The sequence below is a fragment of the Cibotium barometz genome, chromosome 55, assembly GCF_041138505.1.
Source record: "Cibotium barometz isolate CiBa-2024 chromosome 55, ASM4113850v1, whole genome shotgun sequence".
NCBI lineage: Eukaryota > Viridiplantae > Streptophyta > Polypodiopsida > Cyatheales > Cibotiaceae > Cibotium > Cibotium barometz.
In genome coordinates this window covers 37,763,914-37,791,324 of record NC_141100.1, presented here as the reverse complement: position 1 = coordinate 37,791,324, position 27,411 = coordinate 37,763,914, and the positions used below count along the sequence as shown (strand labels likewise).

The window sequence follows — 27,411 nt, the reverse complement described above, 5'->3', positions numbered from 1 at the left end:
CACCTGTGGAGCGGGAGCAAGGGATCCATGTTGTGATGGTGCTCGAGAATCAACAGGAGGAGGAGCAACAATAGAGAAACCTCGTGAAGCCATGCCCCTAACAAGAAACCTCATGAAGCCATGTCCTCCTCTCAAGTTGTGCACAACAAGAAGAAAGGGAGGGAGGGTGGGAAACTGAAAGGAGAGGAAGAAGGAAGATCTCTCCGAGCTGTAAGATAGGAGAGGTGTCGATGGGAAGTGTAGAGGTGGCATTTAGGCTAGGTAGGTGTCATGTTGGTTAGTGTAATACCTTGAGGAAGCCTCTGCTCCCAGAAGAAAACGCAGCACCTTCCACGCTGAAATCTGTGGAAAACGCAACAAACTATCGAACCCTCTGCTCCAAAACAGAAAACGCAGCTCTCTTCTGTTCATAGGTCAGCATTTTTCTTTGATACCATGAAAGAAAGTGAAGCAAATAGAAAACACAGATGTAGACCCAGGTACAAGACCTGTAAATGTTGGAAACTGATGTTTATTGCTGAAAATTGAGCAGGAAGGAAGCCCGTAGGTGTTGTACAATGATACGAAGCAGAAGCAGCTACTAATGACCTCAACAGGATGCAAAGAATGAGATGAAATGGGGGAAAGGGGGACAGCCCTTATATACTCCCCAGGAGAGCTGGTCGGCCAGTTGAAAAGCATTAAAAAATAGGGGAAAATACCTAAATAAATATGCACATGTAGGGCCTCATAAATGGCCACTACAAGCATGAAAACGATGCAGTAGACCCTCTGGAGATGATATATAATCCAACATAGCCGACCTAAACCCGACTTGCTATCACTTTCCTATATAAAGGTGGGTCAAGGGTCATTCTTGGACATTCAAAGATAGAGGTTGCAAAACCAAGACTAAGAGCATACAACCATAACTTCTGTTTTTGAAATGTCAACCATAAAGTTCCGAACCTGATGATCATTGATAGATAGCCACTTTTGAGATCTATCTTCAAAAAGAACTTAGCATCATGGAGTCACCCAAGGATATACTCAATTCTAGGCATGGGGAACATGTTATTTACTGTGAGCTTATTGAGTCCCCTATAGTCCATGCATAGTCATGCAGACTTGTCTTTCTTTTGCACAAATAAAGTGGCTGTAGCAAAGGGCGAGGATGAGGGCCGGATAAATCCAGCTTGGAGTAACTGGGAAAGCTATTGCTCTAGTTTGCCTTCCAATGCCTTAGAAAGGCAATAGGAAAATTTATCGGACGGTTCTATCCCGAGAACCAACACAATGCGATGATCCTCAAGACGATTGAGTGGGAGCTGAGGTGGGAGATTATCCTTCGGCATAATATCTCGATACTGTGCGAGGAGACCTTCCATCCTTTGCTTCAAAGGAGTTGTTGGTTGAACAGCAAACTAACTGCTGGCTGCTATAGACATAGATCAAAGCACATTCGGCTCCTTTTCTGATGGCTCTTTGGACCTGGATATGGGAGATAAGTGGAAGGCCTTAGAAAGGTGATAGGGGCGGCGGTTCTATCTCGGGAACCAACTCAATGCGATGATCCTCAGGGCAACTGGGTGGGAGCTGAGGTGGGAGATCATCCTTGATATTGTGCAAGGAGACCTTCCATAAGCTTACCTCATCATCCCCCTCTTGGGATTCAGAGAGATCTACCTCTTGGCTCTGTAGTTCGGGTTGGAGCACTCAAGAAAATCATGCACTTTTTCTCCACTTCTATTTTGATCCATCTATAGGCTCTACCCCATATCCACCAGCTCAATCTCCAAGCTCTTACGCTCACTTATAGGATCTTCTACATCACATGTAGCCTCATCCTCTTCCTTATCAAACTTGAAGAGACTGTTCTAAAACTCCTTGCAAACTAATAAGCTTACCTCATCCTTCTCCCCTTCGGATTTAGAGAGATCTACTTGCTAGCACTGTGGTTCGGGTTTGGGTTCTCATTCACCCCAAAATGATTATGATGGAATCTCCCAATTTGTGATAGCATCATCCACAAACTCCTCCTACCTTGGAAGCTCTCCCAAACTTGGATCAATGCTCTCGATCAAAGGTTTCTCCCTAACCCTAGGCAACTCTGCTCTGGAAATTACATGTGCATGCACTTGCTCCAATCGCCATCTTGGTGATATGGCTTTTCCATGCTTCGTATGCTTGCTCCCTTGAATGTTCTTCTTCACATTCACTGACTTCTCGTTCTTCTTGTATCCATTTATCCCGAGCTACGATATTTTCCTCCTTTTGATGGACCTGCTTTTGGAGCTCCTCTTGTGTTCGCCAAAACTCCTCCTATCAAAACTCTAACTCTCACCAATGCCTCTCCTTCATGTCTTCAAGGCTCTCCATCATCTTGCCCATGTCGGGGAAACAGACTGAAGGGATACATGGCTTCCCTAGGCTTGACGTTAGGCACAACGCCTACTCTAACGCTATATGCAAGACCTATAAATGGAACCACTGAGCGCACATGCACAAAGCTGATGACTGATGCATGGAGTGACCTAGACGCTCTAGTACCACTGTAACATGATGACTATGCGGAAGAGTGATCGGGTGTGCCCCGAGTCTGCCCGCCACCACCATTCCATGGCAAAATGTGATGCGGCTCTTGCAGTGTACTTGCCTATCGGCGTGGCCATTCTTAAAGCTCGCATACGGAGGCCACATGGTTCTTAAGAAACTCAGGATTTAGTTTTTAATAAGTGAGATGAGAAGGCGTTCCGCACCTCGTTATCCGATGAGAGGGAAGACGGGGACACGTAGAACTGAAGCAGGCGATCCGAAAAATGGGGATTGTCAAACGCAAATCCGAAATTCGGCATGTTTGCAGGAGGCATCTCGCAATCTGCACGAAAAGCCAGCAGGTGCACAAAAAACACCAGCAACTACTGTTACCCGAAAATATGGCCTTTGTTGCTCCATGGGGCTCAAAAGGAGACAAATGAGAAGATTCCTTACCATTTTCTTTATACCTTGGCACTTCCTACATCTCAACCCCTGCGTTGCTGCGGTATGTAAAAGATATTAAGAAGCGAAACGCAAAAATGGAAGCCAGAATATAAAAGGTCAATCGGAATACAAAAGGTCAATAGAAGGGATTTTTCCTCTTATTTTTTAGAAATCTAAGATTTCTTTTCTTCTCTCCTCTCCTTGTGCCTCGGTTGTCCATGGTTAATATGTAATAGATAGCATGAAACACTCTTCAAGGTTTGATTCACACGCTTCCGCACTGGGTAGCCAACCTTAGTAGGTTCACACACTAATGTATACTAGTGTATACTCAAAACCTCTAGCGTCAACCCGATCGTAAAAGTTGTTCACTAGGAATGAGGGGGCCCATGTCCAATAAAATATTTTGTCACATGTATGTCATTTGTGCGGCCTAGGCACTTTGAACACTATTCCACATAAAACCTTTCACAATCCAGAGTTTTGGTGGAGTCATCAACGATTGTGAACAATTGTGTGCCTTGGACACTAGTTTTGCCCAATGCAAATATGCCAACACATCCAAAACTCTATGCGAACATGGTATATGAAAAATATAGATTTGAAATCAAGAAAGAACTTGGACTACAACAAGAGGATTAATTTTCTCAAATGGGTTGACCAATTACACAATAAATTGCTAATGTAGAACGCTCGGGCATTACTACCAAGTTCATAGTTAGTAGGCAAGGACGCTGCAGTTCTTGCATACGTGGTAAGCAGCACAGGGAATCCTTTCCGAAGCAGGCTTCCAGGCGGGCTTCGAAACCTTTGGAGTTGATTCACACTGACTTGTGTGGACCACAGCAGATACCATCCTTGGAGGATCTCTCTACTTCATGCTGCTTGTTGATGATTGTACCAGATTCACGTGGGTCTACTTTCTTTCACAGAAGGACCAGGCTTTTGCTCGGTTCAAGGATTGGCACGTGATGGTGGAGAAAGAGTCTGGATTTCAGGTCAAGACTCTCAGGGCTGACAAAGGAGGGGAATTCTCGTCGACTGTATTCTTTCGGTTTTGTGCAGATCATGGCATCAAGAGGGAATTGGCCAATACCGGATCGCCTTCGGAGAATGGAGTTGTTGAACGTAAGAACAGGACTGTGGTGGAGATGGCGAGGACTATGCTGGAGCATCGTGATCTTCCTCGTCCACTTTGGGGTGAGGCTGTGGCAACAGCTGTCCATACCATTAACTGCTCTCCGACGACTTCTGTACCCCATATGACTCCATTTGAGGCATATTTTGGCAGGAAACCCGATGTCTCGCACTTCCGTGTCTTTGGGAGTGACGCGTATGTACATATTCGAAGAAGCAGAGGGGGAAGCTTGACTCCAAGTCCCGCAAGCTGGTATTTGTGGGGTATAACTCTCTTTCCAAGGGATACAGGTTGTATGATCCAGAGAGGAACGAGATTGTTGTCAGCCGGGATGTGGTCTTTGACGAGCATGTTCCAGCATCCATTGTCGAGGGGAGATCCAGAGGATTCTGATGATGATTCCCAGTCTACCACTCCAGTTGATCCACCTCAGTCATCACAGGAGGTTGAGCCCGCAGCTGGAGTTGAGCCCCCGCGATCACAGGAGGCTCCACGATCTGTTCGAGTACCTAGGTGGTTGTTAGACACCCTTCGGGAGTCAGGTGTCACGAAGCTACCCTCCGAGTGGACCACAGAGGACGGTCCTCGAAGATCACATCGAGTTCAAGATAAAAGCAACACGGCGGAGCTTCTTCAGGTGAACTATGCTCTTATGTCTCGTATCATGCGGGATAAAGAGCCCACTTCCGTAAAGGAAGCCCTTTCACAGGATACTTGGAGGGAAGCCATGCAGGTGGAACTTGACGCCATCGAGAAGAACAACACTTGGGAGTTGGTACCGAGGCCGTCGAAGCGGTCAGTCATTGGTGTCAAATGGGTCTTTAAGACCAAGTACGCGGCTGATGGGTCGGTGGACAAACACAAAGCCAGGCTCGTGGCTAAGGGTTATGCTCAGCGGCCAGGCATCGACTACGAGGATACCTTTGCACCGACAGCGCGGATGACCACGATTCGGACCGTTCTTGCCCTTGCTTCTTCTCAGAGGTGGCCCGTGTACCAGATGGATGTAAAATCGGCGTTCCTTAATGGTGACCTGCAGGAGGAGGTGTACGTTGAGCAGCCTCCAGGCTTTATTGTTCCAGGATCGGAAGGGATGGTTTACAGGTTACGTAAGGCCTTGTATGGTCTTAAGCAGGCTCCGAGGGCTTGGAATCAGAAGATTGATTCCTTCTTTATTCGGACTGGATTCCAGAGATCGGTTGCAGATCCGAACCTGTATCTCTTTCGGGAACGCGGCATGGTCACACTCATCATCCTTTATGTGGATGATCTCATTCTCACCGGCGGTCATGTGGAGCACATTGGAGTGACGAAGGCTGCCTTGTCAAAGGAGTTTGAGATGACCAACTTAGGCTTACTCCACTTCTTCTTGGGATTGGAGATCTGGCAAACCCAGAGGGGGTTTTTCATCTCTCAGCAGCGGTATGTTCATGAGTTGCTTGAGGCCTTTGGGATGGAGAACTGTAAGCCTATTACTTCGCCGATGGACCCGAACACAAAGTTAACCGTTACAGATCCTTGTGAGCCAGTTGATGCCTCGCAATACCGGAAGTTGGTTGGTTCATTGATCTGGTTGCTGAACACCAAATTGGACTTGAGCTTCTCCGTGGGGCTGTTGAGCTCTTTTATGCAGACGCCATTGAAGACTCATTGGGACGCAGGATTGCAGATCTTGCGGTATCTGCAGAGTACGAAGGATCTGGGACTCTTTTACACAGGAGGGAATGGAGTCAAGCTCCAAGGTTGGAGTGACTCAGATTGGGGAGGAGATCCAGACACGAGGAGGTCTACTTCAGGATACACTTTTACCCTCGGCTCAGGAGCGGTTTCTTGGAGCAGCAAGAAGCAGCCAACTATTGCCCTTTCTTTGACAGAGGTAGAGTATCGGGCTGCTTGTGGTGCTGCTTGTGAGGTTGCTAGGCGAGATGGGGTTTCCACAGAGGGAGCCCACAGTCATCCACCAGTGTGATAACCAGAGTTGTATAGCTATTGCTCGGAACCCGGTTTTCCATGCCCGGACCAAGCATATAGAGATACAGTATCACTTTGTTCGTGAGAAGATCTTGGCGGGTGACATCTTGCTACTTTATTGTTCGACGGAGGACAATGCAGCGGACCTCTTCACGAAGTCTCTACCTCAGGCTACGCTCAGGTGGCACTCCAGCTCCCTGGGGTTGGTTACACAGCCAGGAGCTGAGAGGGGGTGTTAGAAGTCATCTCCTGTCTATTTGTATACACCATGGCCTCTGTTGTGGGTGTGCCCGCCCGTATATCATTTTTCCACACTCCCCGTATTTTTTCCCTATTTTTCCCATTTTTTTCTAGTGGCTGGAGGGCTGCCAGTTGATGCCAGGAGCACTCTGAAGCTGGCCGACTGCATCTGTATCAGTCGTGGGCTGTAGGAGTGCTGGCCGACTTGTTCTGTCTAGGCGTGGGGCATCTGGAGCTGGCCGACTGCTATATTCAGCAGTCGTGGGATTTTACTCAGTCGTGGGCCCTCTCTAGAGCTGGCCGACTGCCCTCATGGGATTGTATATATTGCCCCTAATCCTCCTCCACTTTCTCATTTCAGTATTTCCGGGATCTTGTGTATAGAGAAGAGTTTACACACATCTCTCTGTGTTTCTTGTGCTGATTATTTTCTGCAGTCTACTTGCTCTTGTCTACCCAAGTTTGGATATCATTTCCGCTGCATATTCTGACAGGGGGGCCATGGCGGTGGGGGCATGAGCTTAGCCCACCGCATCTGCACTTCCAAGGATATCCGCTTCATGGGCGACACCCTGTTGTACAAAGAAGCCAAGTGCTCCCATATGCCTCTCGCCAGCGTCATGTGCTTCACATGGTTAATCACCTGTGGTGTGCAATTGAGGAATATAAACGACCGGACCCTGGCGTTGACACGGTCCCACATTTGTGCCTGTGCCTCTCGGTCCTTCCTCGTCGATAATAACTCCCCTTCCTCAGCTTCCGGCCTTGGCACCCCTTTGATAATAAAATCAGCAAGATCATATGACTCCAAAACTGACTCCATCATGACCTTCCAGATGCCGTAATTGGACCCGTCCAACTGCCGATCCACTGGGAACGTGGGGAGAGTCGGAATCTTCACGTGCTTCTCAGCCATCTCGAGTAAATCTGCCATCTCGGAGAGTAACCTGAAAGGGTGGGTGGGTGGGAAAAATCTAAAAATTAGAAAATATGCAAGTGGCTGTCCAGCCCCTCTGCCCGCCTTTCTCTTGCACCTTCACTTCCCGTTCAGCCCGAAACAGTCCATCGACTGTTGCTCCCGCTCTTGCTCAGAAAAACGCCCAAGATCTCCTAGAGCCTAGGGCTTTGATACCATGTCAGAATATGCAGCGGAAATGATATCCAAACTTGGGTAGACAAGAGCAAGTAGACTGCAGAAAATAATCAGCACAAGAAACACAGAGAGATGTGTGTAAACTCTTCTCTATACACAAGATCCCGGAAATACTGAAATGAGAAAGTGGAGGAGGATGAGGGGCAATATATACAATCCCATGAGGGCAGTCAGCCAGCTCTAGAGAGGGCCCACGACGACTGAGTAAAATCCCACGACTGCTGAATATAGCAGTCGGCCAGCACTCCTGCAGCCCACGACTGATACAGATGCAGTCGGCCAGCTTCAGAGTGCTCCTGGCATCAACTGGCAGCCCTCCAGCCACTAGAAAAAAATGGGAAAAATAGGGAAAAAATACGGGGAGTGTGGAAAAATGATATACGGGCGGGCACACCCACAAAACAGAGGCCCTGGTGTATACAAATACACAGGAGATGACTTCTAACACCCCCATCCCGAGATGTACCTAGACGGCTGTTGGTGGATAAGGCTCAATGCAAGTTCATGAATGAAAAATTCCTATATGTCTACTATATATATAGCTCATGTATATATGTAGGTGCTGTGCATGGGCATTAGGTAAAAGGTAGGCCTGTGTAGAAGCTTCTTCTAGTGTGAAAACTCCAATATATTGCTTTCTTTGATGCTTTTCATTATGCTTTCTTCAACTCTCTTTTTTTAAATATCTTGTGTGTGGTTTCCTTGGACAAGGGTTTTGTACCAAAAGTGGGCTCATAAAAGATTGGACATATAGTAGACTGGGCCCTGTGTGGGGGGTGAGACTAACCCACATTAGTACCAAAGATACCCTTGGTCTCATAGAAAGATGTAATAAAGGTCTTGTAGGAAATCCATTGATTGGATTGTGCATGATGTCAAATGGCTTCCAAAACCAAGTATTAGGCATGTCTTCGAAAGTGACTACTATATGGCCATGGAAGTAATTGACCATGCCGTAAAGGTCTAGCTCTTCTGGCAAGTGATGGTGTATATAGTCAGAGGAGGATGCCCAGTGGGTTTTACTGATTATTGGGCATGTTAAAAAGCTGGTGGAAAGTAGAGTTCATTACTAGACAAACAAGGGTTTTCATGGCTATCATGGCTGAGTGAAGTGAGTTACATGGATGGGGAAGTTAAGGTTGAGTGGTACCGTGAGGCTAAGGAAATAATATTCAGAAACAAGTGACACCAAGTGGTCAGGTTAGACACAAGAGGATGGGTTCAATGGAGTATAGGAGAGTAATGTTGATGAATGAGATAGCTTGGTTGATGAAGAACAAGTGGTGAGGGTGGGTTCTATGTAGCGTTGATATGGGCTAAGGTGGTGGAGATATTGAATTGAAGAAAATATAGGGCTAGGTTGTGGTTGATGAGGGTAAGTGTATCCACAGGACCGGCTCGTGGTGGGTAGGAAAAGTGTCAGTATCCCATGAGAGAAGCATGTCTATCTTCCTTTGGTCACGCCTTTCTGATGGGGTTTTGTCTCAAGAAAGGGTCTACATTTTATGAATTTCAACATGTGCCTTAATGATGAGGGATTCTATGTGGAGGAGGAGGTCTTGGTAGCTGGCTTCCCTAGTAGCAATCGTTTTTCTCACTATGTGATTGTACTCCTCTTGGAAACTCAGTGAAAGCTTTAGTGTGTTGTAGAAAAGCTGTTCAGATTTGTGTTGCCATTGAGCACAAGGGAAGGGCAAGGCATGAGTAGACCAAGATCAAGAGCATGTAGCCACATCACACTTGGATATTATCCCACATGAGCACATTTGTAAGAGGTGTACCTCTCTTATATAAAAGGGGTCATTTTCAAGCAATGAACACAAGTTGCTCTCAAGTCTTTCTATGAGTACAAGTTTCCATCGTGTAACCTAACTGACAAGCTTGATTAGTTCAATTAGTTCATGATTATGTTTGTAGTAGTCAGGCTTTATCCTCTATAGGATTAGATTAACTTAATCAATGTAATTAGGGTTAGCTTCCATAGCTATTGATTAGGGTATCATGAATTTCATCATGGTGTCAAAGCCTTCCCTCTCTCCTTGAGCTTCTCATTAGTATCTCTCTAGCATCATTTGTTATCAAGTCATCAAGGCACTAATCCTAATCTTATCCTCTCATACCCTTTATGGCTTAAACTTGTCGAGTTGAATTCTCATCACACAAGCCACCATTGGCTCTCAAATTTTAGGAGCATCTTATCCACTCCTAGGCAAAACCTAGCCCCTAGAGGAATCGTCACGCGAATCGTTGCCTACAACCTAAATTCGGCACAAAGCTGCTAGTTAGCTTATCTTTCATGCCATTCTCCATGTAGGCTTGCAATTTCCCTAAACCCTCTCAGTGCAAGCTTAGCCATAGCTTAAGCTACCCACATCTCAAGGCTGAGCTCAAACCGTACACTAGTTGAGCCACAATCACCAAAAAACTAGTTATTGAAAGTTGCATGTTTATGCCGATTCAAGCTACCATTGGAGGGATTGTTAGGCTTGGGGAATTTCACTCAACCAAGGACAACATAGCTATGCTAAAACCCCTCGCAAGTTTGCCTTATATATGCTCAATTTGATCCTCCAAATTCATCTAGTGTTAATTAAGGATTAAGGCTTAATTAGCATAATTAATAGTTCAAAGCAAAAAGTTATGTTGTAACTTATGAGTGGGGGTGACATTTGACACTTGCAAATACTCACATGCATTTAGATCACATCATTACGTGTGTTTGCACTTACAAGTTCACTACATTGCCAATTTGTAAGCAATTAGCGAGAGTCGAACTCCGGTAAGACCTTTGCAATGGTGTCAGGCACTACCACAAATGTTGAGAAGTTCTCTGAGTTTCACACCTAGGCCACATAAATGAAGTATCTTCTCATGCACAAAAAGCTATGGAAATTAATTACGGAGAATGCACCCACTAATCCAACTGAGGATTAGATTGAAAAAGATAAACAAGCACTGTCATTAATTGGAGTGCACTTGGTCACCAACCATATTCATCACATTGATTCCAAAATCTTTTCCTTTTAGATTGGGTTCATTCCTTTTTGTTGGCCTCTTCCCCTCTTCTTCTTATTCCTTTCAAATTAGCCTATTTAACTAGTCTTTAAACAGATGTTAGCATATTCATTATTCTTTTCTTGAGGGCTTGGCTGAGAGACTAGCTCTTGAGTGCCTCCCATGGGTATTCCATCGACCCACTCTGGTGAATGCCTAGACTCGTGAGCACCTCACCTTGATTGCTTAACATTACTAGCCTCCTTTGGTGTGCCATGCGGGTGGTCAATCTTCCATAATGGGAAAATAAGGAATCCATGTGTTGGTTCACACAAGACGGATTTTGACCATGGCTCTGGGGGATTTTCTTTGTTGCCCAAATTTTCCAATGAGGGGGCTTGATTGACTTACGGGGATTCTTCTCTCGAAGGTTCGTGCCTGCCTTAGGTTCTTTCTAAGAACTCGTTGAGGTCATCCTCCTTATCTTCACGCTTATGGTTTGGAAAAAGGTAAAGGTCTCTTTTGCCTCGTCCATAGAGATGTCCTACAAAGTAAGCCACGTGGACGGTCTGAATGGTGCCTTCATCATTGTTGGTAAGGGCTTGTGAGGTAGGAGTAGACTAAGTGTGCGTGTGCGTGTACGTGTGCGTGTGCGTGTGCACTAGCATAGGTATGTGTGCATAATCAGGTGTTAAATGTGTGTGCATGCACACATCTATCCACATATCCATCCATTTATTCACATGAACATCTATCACTTCACATCTCATTCTCATCCATTTACATCACATCACACCCATTCACATATCATCACATCTCATTCACATATCATCACATTCACATCCACATCCATTTACATCACATCACATCTCATCACATTCACATCCGCATCCATTTACATCACTTCACATCTCATCCACATCTCATCACATTCCTCTTTTACCATTTAATTACTTGGATCTCAAATACCATGGGAATTCCTCTTTTTGTATAAAAATAATTTTACCAAAATTTACCCTTTTCTCATAGTCAATTAATTATGCATAATTATAAAAAAAATATTTCTCACACGAATATAACGAAAATCATTCTTTTTGCATAGGATGTCCAATCCTAGAATATGGTAGGAAGTCCTCTTTTAGCATTATGCATAAAAATAAGATATGTATTATTTTCTGAAAATTTTACCATAGCTTTGTTTGCTATTACTGATAATTCTCAAATTTTTCTAAAGAATAAAAACTTGTAATGGAAATATGATAGCAGTTCCTCTTTTATGCTTAAAATCAAATTATGAATTTAAATCATAATTTTAATCATAATCATAAACTTAATTATGCTTATCCCACTAGATTAAGCTAATTCCATTATTTCTCTTTTCCCAAATTGATAGGATAATCTATTTCTCAATTAGAATCAATCAAAGTAGTTTTTAACTACTTAGAAATAATCTAAAAGAAATAACCATTATTTTGTTAACACAAAATCATAAAAATACCATTTTCTTAATCTCTAGCTTATCAAGCCTAGAGTTTAGCTTTGAATTAAGAGATTGTCATTGAGAAGCATCCTTTTTCAAGGGATTTAGCCATAAAGATGGCTATTCTTTTAGAGAGAGAGAAACACAAAATCATAAAAATACCATTTTCTAGCTTATCAAGCCTAGAGTTTAGCTTTGAATTAAGAGACTGTCATTGAGAAGCATCCTTTTTCAAGGGATTTAGCCATAAAGATGGCTATTCTTTTAGAGAGAGAGATTTACTTAAAGAAAGCATTAAAATTAAGCATAAAGATTAACTTTTTCTTAAGTAAGCATTAAGACTTTAAGAGAAAGCTTGATCTGAATTAAAACAATTATTTAGAAAGCTTATCAAGCTTGAGAGGGGTTAAGAAGAAGAAAGTCATTGAGATAAATTGGAAAAAACCATAAAATTGATTTTACCTCCAAGTTTGGCTTGATTCTCTATTAGCAGTGAAGCCCCCAACTAATCAATTGGTCCACCAAGAGGAGAAGAGAAACTCCAAGAGTTGTTGTAGAGAGAGAGAGAGCTCTAAGCTCCCAAGAGAGGAAAATTTAAGAGATAATAGAAAATATGATTATTTTAATATAATACTGGCATAGTATAGCTCCAATATTTTTTTACAAAAGACTAAGGGTCTATTTATAGGTGAGGGAGGCCACTAACCAAGTCCAACTGGGTTCTAGAATTTTCTAGGTTCAGCTTGACTCAATTTAGACAAGATTTGGACCAGTTTGGCTCCCTTTTTGATTTGGTTTGATCCAGGAGAGAGGAGAGATAAAAATATCACAATTTTTTAATTAAAAACCCTTCTACACATGTGAAAAAGGTGCCTACCTCAAGAGTCGCCCTCTCCTTACCAAGGTGTCAAAAATGCATCATTATTCCAAAATATCTCTTTTTTTTAGTAATATCTCATAATTTTTAACTAATAAACCTTGTACTTAGTCAACTCTTCATCTTATGTGAACATTTACTCATTTTTGGGTAATTTCTTTTATTCTTTGGATTTATCTCATCCCAACACTTGGATTAATCCAATTGGCCCATTGGAACCTTAATTGGACCATAATCCAAAAATTTCTGAAAATGTAGATCGTTAGGGCTAAGGTCCCTTATACCATTTTCAATTAATTCCTAATGCACATTGGAAAGTTCATTTTGAACTTCTGTTTCAAGGGAATACATTTTAGACACTAGGAGGATTTTTATATCCAAAGATATCTCAATTTTTTATTATCTCTCTCTAGATATTATCTCTCTCTAGGCCAAAACAGGGTAAAACAAGATCTTTCTTCTATTTCAGAGAGGGGAATAATTACAAGAACAAAAGGAGAGGTTCTTACATCTTTACACCTCAAAAGCTGGAGGGAGGAATCTTACATCCAGAAAACCATGAAACCACTCTATATTTGAAAAACGATTTTGCTAGATTGTTAACCTCTTTTTTGATCCATCTGTATGAATGAAATCTAAAATTGAGAGCAACCGGCTTAGCTTTTGGATTCCTAAACCACTACTAGAGGAAGAAATCTATGATAGATGGTGTGTGTATCTCCATGAGTCAATTTATAAGAATATACACAGTCTCAAAAAATTTCAAAAAATAGGGACTTGGTTAATTAGATTTTTTTTCCTCTTCCATTCCCTTCCCTATCTACGGCGACCGGTTATCATCTCCAAGGGAAAATTCTTTTTTTTCTCTCTCTCAAAACCACCGTCGACCGGCGTTGCGCGTTTCAGGGAGGAAGCGTGGCTGTTTTGCGTTGACTGCTCCACGAAAGCTTTGTTAAGCTTTTACTAACAAAGCTTACATTGATTAAAAGCTTTGTTAAGCTTTATTCTATTTTTTTCAAAGGACTCATGTTCTATTTATAGGAGAGGGAAGCTCTAACCAAAGCTAACTAAATTCTAGAATTTTCCAAATTCAGTTTGGTTGAATTTGGACTAGATTTGGACCTAGTTTGGTTCCTTTTTTATTCGGTTTGGTTCCATTTTGATTTGGTTTGGTTCAAGAGAGAGGAGAGATAAAAATATCACATTATTTTTGAGTTTATAACTCATTCAAGCATGTGAAATATGCACCTCCTTTAAAGAACTCCCCTTCCTTACATATGTGTCAAAATGGAATCATTATACCCAAAATATCTCATATTTTTAATATTGCTCATAGTTTTTTACTAATAAACCTTGTACATTTTCAACTCTTCATCTTGTGTGAGCATTTACTCATTTTTGGATACCCAAAATATCTCATCAGTGGGAAGGAAGTAGTATCTTACCACTCTGTAGGAAACCTTGAAGTAAACAAACTTATGGCCATTTTAGGGTCTTACCATTAGGTATTTATGATGGGATCCTTGGGATGGACTGGTTAATCACAAACAATGCTAGTATTCACTGTCACTAGGGGAGTATCACTTTTAAAAATGAGCATAGCCAAGTAGGATTAGTTCAGGGGGAGAAATAGAGGTAAACCCAAGTCTAGGGATCTCCCCTCATGAAATAGACTCCTTTTTTCTCATTACCCCCAAATTTTAATCAATAATATCTATATCTATATCTATATATATATATATATATATATATATATATATATATATATATATATATATAAACCTTATCCCATCTACCTCTCTCTCATTTCATGAAATGAGAGAGAGGTAGATGGGATAAGGTTTATATATATATATATATATATATATATATATATATAAACCTTATCCCATCTACCTCTCTCTCATTTCATTATATATATATATATATATATATAAACCTTATCCCATCTACCTCTCTCTCATTTCATGACTAATTTATAAGCTAAAACTCTCCGTCTTAATTTAGTTGTGTAATGGTTGCTTTACCCACTCTGCCCACGGTACAAGAATAAATCTTAGTGCTTCAATGCAAACACGATGCTTCTAATTCTTCCGACTCAGATGAGGAGGAAAGTGATCAAGTTAGATGCACTGTTAAAGCTACATTGCATGCTCAAAATTCTAAGAAAGATTCACGAATCAGCAGATGAAAGGCATTCACTTTCCAAAATTATGATGGCAAGAAGGATGCACGAGTTCTCATTACTTGGATTAGCCAACTAGATAACTATTTCTCTGGTGAGAAGTTCTCCGAAAAAGATAAAATTAAATGTGTCTCTAATCATTTAATTGAAAGTGTGGCTTTAGTGGAACGTGATTAAGCAAGGTAAACATCGATCTTCAACATGGAAAGAGTTTCAGAAACTCTTAAAGAAACATTTTCTACCATCACACAGTACAAAGCTAAAGCACATCAACGATGGGACACTCTATGCCAGATTGATAAGGAGAATGTCCAAGCTTATATCGACAAGTTTTGGGATATACTTTTACAGGTTCAAGTAATTGAAAAAGTAAAGGAAAAAGAGCAACGCAAAAAATTCATTGCAGGACTTAAAATAAGTCTACCATTAGGGCTGACGTTAACATGTTTCATCCACATGACCTTAGCACTGCTCTGGACCTTGCCCTAAATTCAGAATGTAAAATAGCTATATCTAGAGATTTCAAGATTCAAGATAAATCTTTTACAAAAACTACTAAATCTTCTTTCCCTGTTAGTACTTTTGATAAATCTAGGATGCAAAAGGGTAAAGATATGGCTAGAGGAGGTATTCGGAAGGACAACAATAACACCTTCAAATGGACAACCAAAGAATTGAATCTTTAGATGCTACAATTGTCGTAAGGAAGGACACCTCGCGCAAGATTGCCCTGACAAAAAGAAGAATTCCACATCAATGGCTCAACTCAACATTATTGAAGAAGATGACAAAGATTCTTTCAAGCAAGAGGGTAACTTTGATCCCGACTATTCAGATCAAGGTAAGTTTTCAATTCATGCTTTGTTGAAAATTCAAGGGAAAATAAAAGGAAAATCAATTTCTATATTGCATGATGATGGTATTTCGCATGATTTTATTTATGAGAAAGCAGTGAAAGCACTTAACCTAGATGCATCGTACTCTAGTTACAAAGTAAAAGCTGCATTTCAAGGTACTAAGTATAACTGCACCAAGGAGGTTAAAGATTTAGAATTACAAATGGGTTCACTATAAGAAAAGAGAACATTCCTAGTGGCAACTTTACAAGGTATGGATGTCATCTTAGGTATGCCATGGAGACATGAGCATAACCCCCATATTGACTATGACACCCATAGCATGTGCACAGTTAATAAAAGATGACCAAGAAATTTATCTTCAATGCTAAAATAAAGGTGAATTAGGCCCATTTTTAACTTATACTTAAGCAAAAAGAGCTGTACGGAAAAAGGAGAAGATATTTTTTATTTTTTTTCAACTAGCTTATTTTCGAGGATGACTACAAATCAAATATGTCTCATGACCCTTTCATCTCTAAATTCTCTAATTGCTTCATAGATGACTTACCACCTGGCTTACCAAGACCTCATCCCCAGAAGACCATAAAATTGAAATAATTCCTAGTAGCTCATCGCCATGTAAAGCTCCTTATAGAGTTAACATGCTTGAACAAAAGGAGATTCAAAGGCAAATTGAAGAACTATTAGATAAGGAATTGATTCGATCCAGTAGTTTTCCATTTGGTGCTCTAGTTCTTCTCGTTAAAAAGAAGAATGGTACATATTGATTGTGTATCGATTATCGTGCACTAAACAAAATTACTATTAAGAATTGATATCCAATACCTCGAGTAGATGACTTGCTAGACAAACTTAAAGGAGCTCAAGTCTTTAGCAAGATTGACCTAAAGTTTGGTTATCATGAGATTCGAATGGACGAAGGAGATATCTACAAAACTGCATTTAGGACCCAAACTGGCCATTATGAGTTTTTAGTTATGCCATTTGGTTTGACTAATGCTCCAGCTACTTTTAACAGAATGATGAATATTATATTTTTGAAATACCAAAACTTTGTTGTAGTGTTTTTCGATATCTTAGTTTTCAGTAAGAATTACCAAGAACATGAACAACATTTAGAAAAAGTATTCTCACTTCTTCAAGAGAATCAACTCTATGTCAATCCTAAAAAGAGCAAATTCTTCCAAGAATAGATTACAATAATTTTCTCGTCATCATATATATATATATCTTCCACGACATACGCATGGTGTCCTAAGCACTGCGAGCCCGTGCATCGCCTGGTCAGAACTCTCCAAGATCCTCCTTAGGTGTCCTGGCACTTCACTCAGGGACCGCGTCGTCGCGGCCCTCGCCCATCGCACCAGAAGCACACCATTTTTCACCATACCCAAGCTCGTCTCAAGACCTGGGCAGGTTTTTGCCACGTGAGCCGTCCTTTGAACACTCCCCGTCGCTAGTAGCTGTTGCAACCGAACTTCCCTTAGAAAAACACATATACCAAATGCTCCCTCCAGCATTCTGGCGAAGACAGTCCTTTAAGAAAACAGGGTTTCTATGCAAGTTTTTAGTTTTGATTTTCTTTTGAATACAAAGAGTATATCTTAATTCCGTATCCCAAGACTTCTAGATCACAGGTCTGGATTCCCAAGCAGAATTCCTCGAATTCTGTAATCTTGATCCTCAGATCAAAATCAAAGGTCTCGATTTAATTTCAGATTCAGTGGGTAATTTGATTGAATTTTCTTCGTCTTTTACATTTCAAGAAAACAAAAATTAGAAAACCATAAAAAAAGAATAAAGAAAAAGTAGGATTTCTAGCTTACATGAATTTCTGAGAGCTTTCCTTTGGCTTGATGGTTCGAGGGATCTACTCTTGTTTGCAACAAGAGTGGCCACCAATTCTTTAGAAGAGGGAATGGTCAAAAACTAATGAATTATTAAGAAATTCACAGTTTTTGGCTCTGGTGGGGAGGAGTAGAGTAACAGTGCATAAAATACTATTAAGTTTCTACAAAGGAGGAGGCTTCTATTTATAGGAAAAAGTTTGCTTTTAACCAAGCAAACTGATTCTAGAATTTTCCAGATTAGTTTGGTCAATTTTCGACCATTTTTAGGTCAGTTTAGCTTACTTTTTGGAACTAGACTTGAATTAAGAGAGAGGAGAGATGAAATATCTCAATATTTGAGAATTTAAAACTCTACCACACATGTGAAATAGGCGCCTCCTTCATGAGGGGAAATCCCCACTCTGAGGTGTCAAAAATTCATTTTTTTAGTATTTCCTTTGGTCCTTAGTCCACTCTTCATCTTATGTGAGTATTTACTCATTTTTGGGGGGATTTTCTTCTATTTATCTCCTCCCTACATTTGGATGAATCTGATTGGCCCCTCAAAACCTTAATTTAAAAATTTTTAAAAATCTGAACCCCTAGGATAAGGCCTTTTGAACAGATTATAATTGATTTCTAATGCACCTTCTGAAATCTTTTTAAACTTCTGATTCGGGGGAATTCATTTTAATAAGAAGAGATATTTTTCCATCCAAAAATATCTAAAATCTGAATAACCTCTCTCTAGAATATTTTCTCTCTCTAGATAAAAACAGGTAGAGACAAGATCTTTTATATTTCTGAAGAGGGATTTGATTACAGGGGAAGGTACTGGACATCTTGAGGGGCTAGGGAGGAATCTTACAGTCTTTCTTTGACTGTCTCTAGGGGTTTCAGCTTTTCTTCCTCCAGCTTTTGTTCTTGGATTCTAAATCCGACTCCGCATCCGAAGTGTCTTTCTCTTGGTCATCCTCTGAAGAATCCTCTTGAGACTTTGTTTTCTCCTTCTTTAGAGTGGAACTCTTCCCTAAACTTCGCTCTGATCTTTGAGCTACTTTCACCAACCCATCAAATCTCCTGACTATAAGATCCATAGATGCCACCATAGGTTTTAACTTCTTCTACAGGCCCTGGACAAACCATTCTCCCATCAGGGCTCCATGAGGGCCTTAGTTGGCCGATCAGCTAGATCAATTGGACTTCGCAGAGTTCAGAATTTGGTGCATAATCTTCCACTGGCAAACTCTTCTATTGCAACCAATGCAATTTCTCCAAGACTTTTGAAGAGGGCTTATCCATCCCAATGCATTTCCAACTAATGTGTTGGGGCCAGATAAGTTGGAAATGCGTTGGGGCTATACTACGCATGCCAATTTGTTGCTCATCCATCAAATGTTCTAGTGGATGTGTTGCACTTCTAAACCATAGAGTGACCATGAGTGGCATGCCATTGGCCAACCAAGTGTTTTCAAAATTTGCCACATGTGTATCCGGATTCTCTTTCTTCTTCCCATGGAGTTTTGGTGGATATTTAACAAACATATGCTGGGCCATGACGAAAAGCTGTGAAGGCAAGGTTGTGCCGACAAGACCAAGCAAATTTGAAAAGATTCCTTGAGTTGCTGGAGCTGGAGCTATAGTAGGACGTGTTGAAGGCAATTCCACACCTACCCCGACAAGAAGTAATCTAGTAATCAATAGATTCTGAGCTGCATGAGAGGTTACCACTACGGAACATTGAATTCTTCTCTATGTCGACAAGACCAAGCAAATTTGAAAAGATTCCTTGAGTTGCTGGAGCTGGAGCTACAGTAGGACGTGTTGAAGGCAATTCCACACCTACCCCGACAAGAAGTAATCTAGTAATCAATAGATTCTGAGCTGCATGAGAGATTACCACTGTGGAACATTGAATTCTTCTCTATGTCGACTATCCTCCGAGTGGATACTGACACTGTCTTCGTCGAGCTTGACAGTGGATACTGACACTGTCTTCATCGAGCTTGACAGTGGTGTCATCATCTTCCTCCGCAAACATCATCGTCGTCAACATTCTCCCTTTAAAAATTAAGTGCAGCTCATTGAAGACGCTCCAGACAAACACCATAATGCCCTTCCCGATCTCACATATTAGCGGCGGATGATCCAAAAATTTGTGAGTGGCTGATAATAGTCATTGTTTGCCACGCTCATCGGCAAAAGAATGTTTTTCACATTGGATTGAGCATGAGCGAGAAATGTGACTGGATAACCTCCGAGGAGTGCTCAGATAGGCTTGAATTTGAAAAATGATAAGCACTCATAAAGACCCAGAGACGAAGACCCACAAAATGTGGCTACTTCGACACAATCAACCAAACGCCATAGGCAGGTAAGAAAAATAATGGTGTGCGGGCTAGAGGGAATCTCTTCATAGAGAGAAAACATGTCAATATGCAAAACAGAGCAACAAACACTGTCTTAGTCTAAATGAGAGCAAAGACGAATGGAAGGAGGACTTAACAAATAGTGAATGATCTGTCACTTAACCAGCAAGGGTAGAGAATCCACCCATGCCAACTCCATGCAGCATAGGCATAATGATTTAGAGAATGAAACCAGAGCATGGGCAAGGAATTGATTGTAGCAGGATTGCCAAAAGTGTTGGCGACGAATGAGCCAACACAATAAAAGAAGATTTAACAGTAAACATTATTACAGAATTAAACATACAAAATTAAACAATAAACAGTTTTCTTACACATATTGCAAACAAATACGACATTGCACAGATAATGTAAAAAATAGAAAGTATATTCAAGTCTCTCCTTAATTATTTTCCATACTTTCAAGCATGATTACAACGAGCGTGCTTTTTGTGAGACAAGTATATAGTTATCGGCTTTGAGAATCAGAACTACATGACTATTGGAATCCTATCCCTAAGCTACCCCTAAGGTATAAACTTATTATGGTGGCATTAGGGAAATTGTGGGGTTTACAAAGGGCGCTCTAATGAGTTTTCATAAGAATATTCCCTTTTCAAACTAAAAACTTGGACACTTTATGAAATTTTTACAAAGAAACTCCAAATTTGTCGGAGTTAGCATATTTAGAATCCACTCTTCAAGAGCCGGGATGGTCACCGAGGGAGCTTGGTGGAGGGAGCTTTTCTTGGTGACTACCTTCTCTCTCTCTACTTGAACAATCTCTCTCTAACTATTTCCACCACCACCTCCACCCACCACCACCCAACCCAGCCCACACCACCAACTTTGCTCCTTCCTTTCTCTATTCCTATCTATTACCACCGTCCCTTCCTCTCCCTCCCTCCCTCCCTCTCTCTCCTTCTCCTACCCTCTTCCCTCCCCCTCTCTCACTCTTCTTCATCTCCCTCTCCCTCCCTCCCTTTCACTCCCCCCCTCACTCTCTCTATCCTTCTCTTTACTCACTCTCTCTATCCCCCCCTCTCTCTCTATCCTTCTCTTGGCTCTCCCACTCTCTCTATGTCTCTCTCTATCCCTCTCTCACTCTCTCTATCCTTCTCTTTACTAACTCTCTCTATCCTTCGCTCTCTTTGGTAGCTCTCTCTATCCTCCCCCTAGCTTTTTCCTTGTTAGAATATTTCTGTAAGATTCCTCCCCTAGCCCCTCAAGATGTCCAATCTCTCCCCCTGTAATCATTCCCCTTGTCAGAATATTAACAGATCTTGTTTTTACCTATTTTTGGCTTAGAGAGAGAAAATATTCTAGAGAGAGATTATTCAATTTTTAGATATTTTTGGATGGAAAAATCTCTTCTTATTAAAATAAATTCTCCTGAAATAGAAGTTCAAAAAGAAATTCAGAAGGTGCATTAGAAATAAATTATAATCTGTTTAAAGGGTCCAAATTTTTTAAAAATTTTAGATTAAGGTTCTGAGGGGCCAATTAGATTAATCCAAATGTAGGGAGAAGATAAATTGAATAAATAAAGAAAATCCTCCCAAAAATGAGTAAATACTCACATAAGATGAAGAGTTGACTAAGGACAAAGTTATTAGTTAAAAAAGAAGAGATATTTAGAGGAAATGATGCATTTTTAACACCTCAGTGTGGGGAAATTCCCCTCATGAAGGAGGTGCCTATTTCACATGTGTGGTGGAGTTTTAAACTCTCAAATAATGAGATATTTCATCTCTCCTTTCTCCTATTTCAACTAGAACCAAAAAGTAAGCTAAACTGACCTAAAAATGGTTAAAAAGTGACCAAACTGATTTGGAATATTCTAGAATCAGTTTGCTTGGTTAGAGGCTCACTTTTTCCTATAAATAGAAGCCTCCCCCTTTGTAAAAGCTTAATAGTGTTTTATGCACTGTTACTTTACTCCTTCTTCCCAGAGCCAAAAACAGTAAATTCATTGATAATTCAATTGTTTTTTACCATTTCCTCTTCAAAAGAATTGGTGGTCACTCTTGTTGCAAACAAGAGTAGATCCCTCAAACCATCAAGCCAAAGGTAAGCTCACAAAACTCCTAGTAAGTTAGAAATTCTACTTTTTCTTATTCTATTTTATGGTTTTCTGATTTTTGCTTTCTTTAAAATGAAAATGGATGTTATGCCTTGCTGGAAAGGCTTTCCCCCTTCTCTTCATTATTGAATTCAACCTTTATTTATCCTAGATGTGTAATCAAATTGATGGAATTAAACTTTTCATATTGTTTACTCTTAATAAAGTGGAAATTGATTAGATTAGAATGATTTAAATCATCTTGGATAATTTCTAGTAAATTTTAGAGTGAAAAATTTTTAAAAATGGTTAGCCATACAAAGGAGGTTATGGCAAAATTTTCTTAAATTTGGTGAAATAAGTTTTATCTTTTTATTATTCAAAAAGAGTAATCCCCACCGCTTGTGTATTCTAAAAGTGTTATTTTTATTCCATGCATAGAAAAATGCATATTAGAAATGTTTTTATTATAAAAGTGTTATTTTCATTAGAATTAAATTCTATGCATAGAAAGATGCATATTGAGAATATTTTGATTATAAAAGTGTTACTTTCATCAAAATTGATTTTTATGCATAAATAGATGCATAAAAGAATTTTTTTATTATAAAAGCGTTACTTTCATCAAATTTTGATTTTATGCATAGAAAGATGCATAAAGGAATTTATTTTTATTTCAAAAGAGTTATTCTCATTAATTTTGATTTTATGCATAGAAAGATGCATAAAGGAATTTATTTTTATTTCAAAAGAGTTATTCTCATTAATTTTGATTTTATGCGTAGAAAGATGCATAAAGGATTTATTTTTATTTCAAAAGTGTTATTTTTCTTAAAATTGAATTTATGCATAAATAGATGTATAAAAGGATTTTTATAAAAGTGTTAAAGTTGATTTTTATAAAAGAATGAATGGATGGATAGATGTGATGTGAATCAGATAAATATGAATAAATGGATGGATAGATGTGATGTGATGTGAATAGAAGTGATGAGATGTCATGTGAATCAGGATGTAAATGAATGATATGGTATGGATGTGGATGTATGTGAAAGAATGGATGTGGATGTATGTATGTGAAAGGATGGATGTAGATGTAGGTGAAAGGATAGATGTGGATGTGTATGTGATAAGTATGGATGTGGATGTATGTGGAAGAATGATATGAGATGTGAATGAATGTGATGGCGTGTGAGTCAGGATGTGAATGAATGATAAGGGATGTGAATGAATGTGATAGCCTGTGAATTGGGATGTGAATGAATGATAAGGGATATAAATGAATGTGATAGCATGTGAGCCAGGATGTGAATGAATGATAAGGGATGTGAATGAATGTGATAGCCTATGAATCGAGATGTGAATGAATGATAAGGGATGTGAATGAATGATAAGGGATGTGAATGAATGTGATGGCATGTGAATCGGGATGAGAATGAATGGTATGGGATGTGAATGGATGTGATGGCATGTGAATCGGATGAGAATGAATGGTATGGGATGTGAATGGATGTGATGGGATGTGAATGAATGATATGGGATGTGATGTGAATCAGGATGTGAATGAATGATATGGGATGTGAATGGATGTGATGGGATGTGAATTGGGATATATGTGAATGAATGTGATGTGGTCTGAATGAGATGTGACATGAGTGAATGTGATGTGGTCTGAAGGAGATGTGATGTGAGTGAATGTGATGTGGTCTGAATGCTATGTGATGTGAGTGAATGTGATGTGGTCTGAATGGATGAGATGTGAATGAATGTGATGAATGTGATGTGGTCTGAATGAGATGTGAATGAATGTGATGTGAATGAATGTGATGTGGTCTGAATGAGATGTGAATGAATGTGATGTGGTCTGAATGAATGTGATGTGGTCTGAATGAGATGTGACGTGAGTGAATGTGATGTGGTCTGAATGAATGTGAATGAATGTGATGTGGTCTGAATGAGATGTGACGTGAGTGAATGTGATGAGATGTGAATGAATGTGATGAATGTGATGTGGATATGGGTAAATGCGAGTGGATGAGATATGATGAGGATATTTGAGGAAAGAAGTGATGAGATGAAAAATGATGTGATTGGATGAGAATGGAAATTTATATGAAATGAATGTGGATTAAGTAATGTTGATTAATGTGGAAAGATGAGAGTTCGTTATAGAAATTGTATTTTTTATGACCTATTTTTAAATGACTGTTTTATGTCAAGAATGCTGGGGAAGCATTTTGACTGTCTTGTGAAAGAGGTCGTGAATGAATGTGATGAGATGTGAATGAATGTGATGTGATGTGATTGAATGTGATGTGGTCTGAATGGATGAGATGTGAATGAATGTGATGTGATGTGATTGAATGTGATGTGGTCTGAATGGATGAGATGTGAATGAATGTGATGAATGTGATGTGGATATGGGTAAATGCGAGTGGATGAGATATGATGAGGATATTTGAGGAAAGAAGTGATGAGATGAAAAATGATGTGATTGGATGAGAATGGAAATTTATATGAAATGAATGTGGATTAATGTGGAAAGATGAGAGTTCGTTATAGAAATTGTATTTTTTATGACCTATTTTTAAATGACTGTTTTATGTCAAGAATGCTGGGGAAGCATTTTGACTGTCTTGTGAAAGAGGTCATGGAGACCTAGCTGATAAAGTTGCAACAGCTGATGGAGAGTCAACGGAGGACGTTTTGCGTAGCAAGGTCAGTCGAAGCCTCGGTTCAATTTAAATGGTGAGCTTCTGGTACGGTGGATGAGGGACCAAGGAAGCGGCCTATGAGTGAAGCGCTAGGTGACCTGCAAAGGATCTTAGAGGGTGTTGACCATATGGTGCTCGGGCTCTGGGTCATCGAAGATACCCACACGTACGTCGGGGAAGATATTGGAATAAGGAGTAAGAGTTGTTTTCTGAATTCGAGCATGGATCTCGTTGATTGACCTTGTTGGTCCTCAACGGATGAGTCCATGGCTCTTTTATATGGATCCGTTGGTTGATCTTGCTGATCTTCAACGGAGATTCCATTTTGATATGTGAATATATTGCCGATTAACTATGAGCTAGGAACTAGTGGACAGGTGATGAGCGTTCTGGTTGCCAATGATGCCATAGGTACACCGATGAAGGAATGATTGGAAATAAGGATTCAACCGGAGATTTTGACGATTATGATCAGTGACACAATGGTTTCATTAAATGATTGTTTTTAAAGATAGATGATGGTGAGAAAAAGGCAATTTCATATTGGGTGTGTAAGTGGTGTGACTAGTTTTATGTTTGCATGAATATCCGGCTAGGGGGCCTAGGAACTCTTTTCCCTAGTACCCAGGACAAAACCTAACCAAATTCTTAATTGGATCCCATCACTACAGTGGTTGGGCGGTTGGCCATGGGACTGTAGGCTGGACTGATGGATTCCTAAAATGAGACTAAATTTTTGTTGGTACGATAGATGAAGTAAATCCCGGATAAAAATTGTTTAATGGAAAAGAATCAACAGCTGTGCCTCTCAATGAGGAAAAAAGCGTTGGTCTCTTTGATCTAAGTGCAATCTGTCCCTTGATCTGACTATGGGACTTACGGGTTCGATCAGATCAGTTCAGTTAGTTAAGGCTTTTGACTACGTTAGAGAAAAGTTATCCTGGAGGAATCGCCCGTGCTTTTCGAGCAAGGGAAGTTTTTTCGAGTTCGTTTTGGATGAACCGATGGATTAGTCTCTTGTCTGGATAATCGTGGGCGAGGCCCCGAGTGTGGGATCCTACCCCGCGTAAGAAGTGCTACTTCTGCTGCTAGCACCCCCGAATTCGTTGCGTAATGGGGTCAGGGATCTTACAATTTTCCCCTTCTCTCTCCCTTTCACTCTCCCATCCTCATCCCTCCCTCCTTTCTTCTCTCTCTCTCTCTCCGTCTCTTACCTCTTATCCTCCTTCCCTCTCTCACTCTCTATATCCTCCTCTCTCTATCTCTCTCTCTCTCTCTCTCTCTCTCTATCCATCTCTTTACTCACTCTCTATATATCCTTCTCTCTCTCTCTCTCTCTCTCTCTCTCTCCTTCTCTTTACTCTCTCTCTCTCTCTCTCTCTCTCTCTCTCTCTCTCTATCCTCCCCCCTCTCTCTTTATTCTTCTCTTGGCTCTCTCTCTCTCTCTCTCTCTCTCTCTCTCTCTCTTTCTCTCTCTCTCTCTCTATCCTTTTCTTTGCTCACTCTCTCTATCCTTCTCTCTCTTTTGTAGCTCTCTCTATCCTCCCCCTGTTTCTCTCTCTACCCTTCTCTTTGCTCTCTCTCTCTCTCTCTCTCTCTCTCTCTCTCTCTCTCACCCTTTCTGTCCTTCTCTTTTCTCACTCTCTCTATCCTCCCACTCTCTCTCTCTACTCTTCTCTTTCTCTCTCTCCATCTCTCTCTCTCTCTCTCTCTCACTCTTTTTGTCCTTTTCTTTACTCGTTCTCTCTATCCTCCCTCTCTCTCTCTCTCTCTCTCTCTCTCTCTCTCTCTCTCTCTCTCTCTCTCTCTATATATATATATATATATATATATATATATATATATATATATATATATATATATATATATATTTCCTTCTTATTTCTCAACACAACATACTTAACTCATGTTTTTCATACAAATCCTCAAGTCTTCAAACGCTTCACTACCTTATTCATCCACACAATATAGAAAATGTTGATTCTTTATTGGTTTGTACAACACGTTGTACTACATAAACATCGTTTTGCAAAGGGGAATGATGTCTTATTGTAAAACCCCAACATGTGTTGCTCTTGGCCTCTTTCTCTCTTTTTTAATATGAAAATAAGATCATGACACAATCATAAACAATTACTAAACCCAATCATTGAATATTCACAAATAAATATGTTTACTGCACCAATGAAATCTTCATAAAGACACCCTCCACTACATCCTCTTCGGGATCAATACAAACAATGTTCATGCCTAATTTTTGTGCTACCATAGCACAATCTCCACATCCAACATAAAGCTCTACTATCACTTGCCCCTTTACATGACGCTTCAACAGGCTATCCTTTGGATCACAAAAATGTTAACTCCATACATCGCCATATTGTCCCATCTGGGCGTCTTCCCAAGTTTATCATGTTGCAAGAATCAATGATATAATTACGTGAGAAAGGTTGTGTATGGTTTTGTCTAATTATACTCGTGAAGGTAACAACAACGACGAGGGTATGTATCTGCACAAGAGTATGAGATGATTTTCTAT

The 27,411-nt window shown here is 40.3% G+C and overlaps 1 protein-coding gene across 1 annotated transcript in view; it reads right to left on the bottom strand.

Moving 5' to 3' along the window:
* LOC147607716 (BTB/POZ domain-containing protein At4g01160-like) overlaps window positions 1–2,995 on the bottom strand; it is a 37,369-nt gene extending 34,374 nt beyond the window's left edge. Inside the window, exons 1-2 of the mRNA XM_086790642.1 lie at window positions 2,985–2,995; window positions 2,739–2,857 (exon numbers count right to left, since the gene is read on the bottom strand). Of these exons, the coding sequence (XP_086646768.1) occupies window positions 2,739–2,849 (111 nt within the window). The 5' untranslated portion in view covers window positions 2,850–2,857; window positions 2,985–2,995. The remainder of the gene's footprint in view (window positions 1–2,738; window positions 2,858–2,984) is intronic.
* Window positions 2,996–27,411: the final 24,416 nt, after the last annotated feature.